The 6,000-nt window shown below is 43.4% G+C and overlaps 1 protein-coding gene across 12 annotated transcripts in view; it reads left to right on the top strand.

The window, feature by feature from the left end:
• TLN2 (talin 2) overlaps positions 1-6,000 on the top strand; it is a 499,482-nt gene that overhangs the window by 447,858 nt on the left and 45,624 nt on the right. For all 12 annotated transcript variants that reach the window (XM_010840783.1, XM_010840793.1, XM_010840795.1 and 9 more), the window contains 2 exons: positions 2,776-2,942; positions 4,092-4,275. In XM_010840783.1, coding sequence (XP_010839085.1) covers positions 2,776-2,942; positions 4,092-4,275 — 351 coding nt within the window. The remainder of the gene's footprint in view (positions 1-2,775; positions 2,943-4,091; positions 4,276-6,000) is intronic.

Below are 6,000 nucleotides of genomic sequence, written 5' to 3' on the forward strand. Positions count from 1 at the left end.
AACTGGAAGTTTCTGCCTTTGACCAGTTTCCTTGTCTCACCACCACCAAACTCTACCCCACCCCCTTACCATAACCACAGATCTGATCTCTTTTTCGGTGCATTTGATCGAATTTGTTTTGTTTTGTTTTCAATTTTATTCAGTTTATTTAAACTGAGAACAAAAAGTTTCTCTTCTTTTTCCCATTCCTCCTCCTCATCCCCCGCCGCTGGCAGTCACCGATCTGTTCTCTGTGTCTTTGGGCTTGGTGTTTGTTTTTGTCTTTGTTTTCAGATTCCGCATAAAAGGGAGGAATGTGGCACTTGTCCTTCTTTGATTTATTTCTCTTAGTATAATGTCTTTGATGTCCATTCATGTTGTTGAAAATGGCAAGATTTCATTCTTATGGCTGAATAATTTTCCTTTGCATATATGTACCACATTCCCTTTATCTAATGTCCTTTGATGGATGCTTAGATTTTTTCTATGTCTTGACTATGACAAATAGTTTTCCAATGAACTTGAAGGTGCATATATCTTTTTGAGTTAGTGTTTTCTTTTTCTTCGATAGCCAGAAGTGAAATTTCTGGGTCATATGAGTGTTCTATGTTTATATTTTGAGGAATCTCCATAAAATTTTTCATATACGCCTGCACCAATTTTTATTTCCAGCAAAAGTTGCATAAGGGTTCGCCTTCTTCTACATCTTTGCCCGCACTCGTTACTTCGTTTTGATAATAAACTTTCTGACAATGTGAGGTGATAGATATTTCACTGTGGTTTGGATTTGCATTTCCCTGATAGTCATGTGGAGCATCTTTGCATGTGCCTGTTGGGAGGCCTGGCGTGCTGCGATTCATGGGGTCGCAAAGAGTCGGACACGACTGAGCAACTGAACTGAACTGATTGGCCATCTGTGTATCTTTTGCAGAAAAAATGTCCATTTAGATAGTCTGCCAGTTTTTAAAATGATGGGTTTTTTTGGGGGGGGGTGAGGTTGGCTATTGAGTTGTGTAAGTTTGAGTTCTATTTATGTTTATCAAATATATGATTTGCAAATATTTTCTCCATTTCAGTAGATTGCCTTTCCATTTTGTTGGTGGTTTCCTTTACTGTGCAGAAGCTTTTTAGTTTTATATATTCATATATATGTACATATATACATATATCAATATGTAAACAAGTTCCACTTGTTTATTTTTGCTTTGTTGCTTGTGCTTTAAGTGTCAGATCCATTGCCAAGACCTCTGTCAAGGAAGTGACCAGCTATATTTTCTTCTAGGGGTTTTATGGTTTCAGGTCTTATATTCAGGTCTTATGTTTAACCCAGTTTGAGTTAATTTTTGTGTATGGTGAATCATGGTGATACAGTTTGATTTTTTTGCATATGGCTGTTCAGTTTTTTCAACACCATTTAATGACTATACTGTTCTTCCCCCATTGTATATTCTTTGCTCCTTTGTCATAAATTAATTGATCAGATATGAATGGGTTCATTTCTGAGCTTTCTAATTCCATCTACATATCTGTTCTTATGCCTTTACCATACTGTTTTCATTGCTGTTGCTTTCTGATTTAGTTTGAAATCTAAAAGCATAATGCCCCCAGTTTTGTTCTTTCTCAAGATTGCTTTAGCTATTTGGATCTTTTATGGTTCCATACAAATTTTAGGACTGTTCATTTTCTGTGAAAAATGCCATTTTAATTTTGGCAAGAATTGTGTTAAATTGTATATTGGTTTTGGTAGTATGGATATTTTAACAATATTCTTCTAATCCATGAGCACAAATATCTTTTCATTTATTTGTACCTTTTTCAATTTCTTTGACTTCTTATAGTTTTCAGTACACAAGTCTTTCTCCTCCTTGGTTAAATTTATTCCTAAGTATTCTATTCTTTTGATGCAGTTATAAATGGGATTGATTTCCTAATTTCTCTTTCTGCTGGTTCATTATTAGTATATAGACACACAATAGGTTTTTGTTTATTGATTTTGTATCCTGCAAGTTTGCTGAATTCATTTATTAGTTCTAAAAGTTTGGTGTTTTTTTATGGAATCATCAGGGTTTTTTATATAGAATATCATGTCATCTGCCAATGGGGACAGTTTTACTCTTGCTTTCCAATTTGCATGCCTTTTATTTTTTTTCTTGTCTTACTGCTCTGGCTAGGACTTCTACTATTGTATTGACTTAAACTGGTGAGGGTGGCCATCCTTGTCTTGTTCCTGATCTTAGAAGAAAAGCATTTAGCTTTTCACCTTTGAATATAATGTTAACTATCAGCTTGTTGTATGTGGCCTTTATTGTATTGAGATATATGTTCTCTCTATATGCACTTTGTTGAGAGTGTTTTTCATAAATGGCTGTTGAATTTTGTCAAATGCTTTATCTGCATTTATTGAGATGACTTATTTAATTTTTACCCTTTGTTTTGTAAATGTGGTATATCACATTGATATCTGGATGTTGAACCAATCTTGCAACCCTGGAGTAATTCCCACTTGATTATGGTGTGTGATACTTTTATTGTTTTGTTGAATTTGGTTTCTTGATATTTTGTGGAGGATTTTTGCTCTGTGTTCATCAAGGATATTGGCCTGTAATTGTCTTTTTTTTGTGGTATCGTTGCCTGGTTTTGGTGTCAGAGTAATGTTGGCCTCGTAAAGTGAGTTTGGAAGAGTTTCCTCCTCTTCTATTTTTTGTGTTCTTTGTGGTCTTTGTTTTTAGTTTTTAAACTTTGGGGTTGTATTTTCTCCATCTTCCACACCCACTGACTTTCCCTTTCTGCCCTCAGGTATCCTTGGTGCTGTCCGCTCTCCAGGCTGGGAACAAGGGGACCCAGGCATGTATCACAGCTGCCACTGCCGTATCCGGGATCATCGCCGACCTGGACACCACCATCATGTTTGCGACTGCAGGGACCCTGAATGCAGAGAACAACGAGACATTCGCAGACCACAGGTATGGGAGTGACAGCCATCCTGGGGGCTCCTGGACAGGGAGACGTTCATTGTGGCCTGATGGACTTTGGAGATGCTGACCAACATCCAGAAATATGGTTATGCATTTTTATTTTGCAAGGATGTTCAAGTGGGGGAAATGGACCACGTAATCCAAATAAGTGCCTTTTCTCAACTGCAAACAGAATTGTGTTCCAGCTCTGCCATTCACAGCCTACATCCAGTCTGTTCCAACTTTTTCATCTTTTTTTTATTTCTAAGCTAAAAAGCTATGCCCTCGATTTTTTCAGTAACCCTAGTGGGACTGGGAGTGGCCCGGGCAGGCATTTAGCTCCTACCTAAATGGAGAGTGAAGCTCCAAGTCTGCTGTCTCTCCCAGGCTGGCTCTTCAGACTCTGCTTCGGAGGCTGGTGCTAGGGTCTCTGTTTGCTGCTGGATATATCCCCCCGTGTCCTTGCCACGTGTACAGCACCTTTCTTCCTCTCTCCACTGCCCCAAGACTGGGCAGGGGAGGTGATTCCCAGTGCCCTGTCACCCCTTCCAAAACTCAGCCCCCTGGGCTCTGATGTCCAGGTCCCCTTGCCCATGTGTCCTCACAGCCCCCTGTCGCTATGAAGTATTTTCAGGGCCACTAGGAACCACAGGGAGGAAGGTACGGGGCGGGGGAAGGGGACCAAACTGATAGCCCTGAATCTGTAATTGAAGTTTTACGATTAACTGGGAATTCTGAGCTGACTTTCCTCTCCTCTATCCTAATTCTCTTACATGGAGATGAGAGCCTCCTATTACAAGAGGAGAACTGGATCCCTTCTCTTCTTTAATAGAAGCCCTTAGGAGGATTTCTTTTCTTCCTAACTGAGCTTCCCAGGTGGTGCTAGTTGTAAAGAATCCACCTGCCAATGCAGGAGACAAAAGAGATGTGAGTTCATTCCCTGGGTCGGGAAGATCCCCTGGAGTAGGAAATAACCCACTCCAGTATTTTTGCCTGAAAAATCCCATGGACAGAGGAACCTGGCGGGCTACAGTCCATGGGGTCGCAAAGTGTCAGACATGACTGAGCACACACACACAGGGTTTGTTTTCTTCCTGACTACCAGTGACCAATGTCTACCCTTTGTCTGCCCCCTTCCCCTGCACTCCCTCCCCTCAGGGAGAACATTCTGAAGACAGCCAAGGCCTTGGTGGAAGACACAAAATTGCTGGTGTCGGGGGCTGCATCCACTCCAGACAAGCTGGCCCAGGCAGCTCAGTCCTCTGCAGCCACCATCACCCAGCTCGCTGAGGTGGTCAAGCTGGGGGCTGCCAGCTTGGGCTCTGATGACCCCGAGACCCAGGTAGGCATGTCGTCAGGCCTCATGTTCCCACAGACTCTATGCACAGGTCTTAGAAGAAACTGAAGGCAGAATAGGAACTTGGGGAATAGACAGTATGTGTGTGGGTGCGTCTGTGGTTTAGGGACTGGTAGGAAGCAGTTATCTAGGCAGGATCGTGGCATGGACTGTAGCACAGCCGTGGCGATGGATACAAGCCCACAGGTTTGAGAGGAATCTGTAAGGAGGTCTCTGCTGGGCTTGGTAAATGATTGGTCACGCTGAGTGTTTGGAGATAACAGCAAGGGAGCTGGCCAGGACAACTGTGTGTTTCAGGCTACATCAGTGAATGGACAGTGGCTCCCGGTACCCAGCCGAGGCTCCCTGGAGGGAGGCCTGGCCTGGGTGGAGATGCAGATGGATTCAGATTGCAGTGTGTTGAATTAGAAGTTCCAGAGAGACACTCAGCTGGAACAAGTGAGTAGGCTTGAGCTGGCTCAGGTTGGAGGGTGTAGATGCAGGGCTTGTTCTCCAATAAACAGTGACCACAGCCACAGAGGAGAATGAGGAGACGGGGTCAGGGCAAAGCTGAGGAACCCATCATTTGGACCATCTTCAGGAAAAAGATGCACAAGGAGACTGAGAAGTGGCAGCAGCTGGTGGGAAGAAAGCCAGGGGCCTGATGTTAAGAGGAAGCAGTGCTTCAGCCCTCCAGAGACGCTGCCGAGGAGGCAAGAAAGGAGATGTGAGAGCCAGCTCCAGCGCCATGGATGGCAGCGGTCACCCTGTCAGGGCTGTTAGTGAGGAGTGGCCAGATGAGGCTGAAGGTAGGAGGCAGTATGTATAGATGCCCCATTTGAGAAATCTGACTCTGAAGGGGAAGAGAGAGAGGAACTGGGGGGCAGAGATGGTCTCCAGGCTCTGTGACTCTCTGCTTTGGATTCAGCCACTTCACTGATGTTACCTGCTGGGGTGCTCAGCCCCCAGCCAAGACCATCAACTCCTCAAGGACAGAAACCATGGTTTATTGATCTTTGAAACAAACTCATGGCTTCCACACATTGTGGATGCCCAACAGAGTAGTTGAGCTCTTGCTGAACTAACAGCCAACCATGGCCAGCATTGATGGATTCTTCCCATTCCTGAATGCAAAATTTAAACATCCCTCTGTTGTTTCACCCCCCAGCACCATTAAATGGTAAACACTTCAGTTTCCATTGCTTAAACTATACTCAATTAACAAGCCTGTTAGGCCCATTTGGACATCACTGGAGACGAAGGGTCCCTCCGTCCTGTGCCAGAGTTGATGACAGCTACTGTGCTGATGAATACAACCAGACCACTGAAAGGTTGTTGTTGAATCACGCGAATACACCGGGATTCTTGGCCCCCGGAGGAGAAGAATTCAATCCGGGGCCAGAGACGAGGCTTGATCGCTCAGAGCTTTTGTGTAATAAAGTTTTATTGAAGTATAAAGGAGATAGAGAAAGCTTCTGACATAGGCATCAGAAGGGGGCAGAAAGAGTACCCCCCTGCTAGTCTTTAGCTGGATGTTATATAGTCACTAGCAGTCTGTTAATGAAAGAAAGGAATGTCTTAAAATTCAGAATGGCACCAGGCCCCTCACCCATAAGATGCATTTTGGGATAAATGGTTTATCCTGGGCCATAAAATGATTAACTTAAATCTTGAAGAAGGGCAGACCACCATACAAATAGTTTCATTTACATAGATTAGGGGAACAATATC

Source organism: Bison bison, unplaced genomic scaffold (genome assembly GCF_000754665.1).
Source record: "Bison bison bison isolate TAMUID 2011002044 unplaced genomic scaffold, Bison_UMD1.0 scf7180017864146, whole genome shotgun sequence".
Classification (NCBI taxonomy): domain Eukaryota; kingdom Metazoa; phylum Chordata; class Mammalia; order Artiodactyla; family Bovidae; genus Bison; species Bison bison.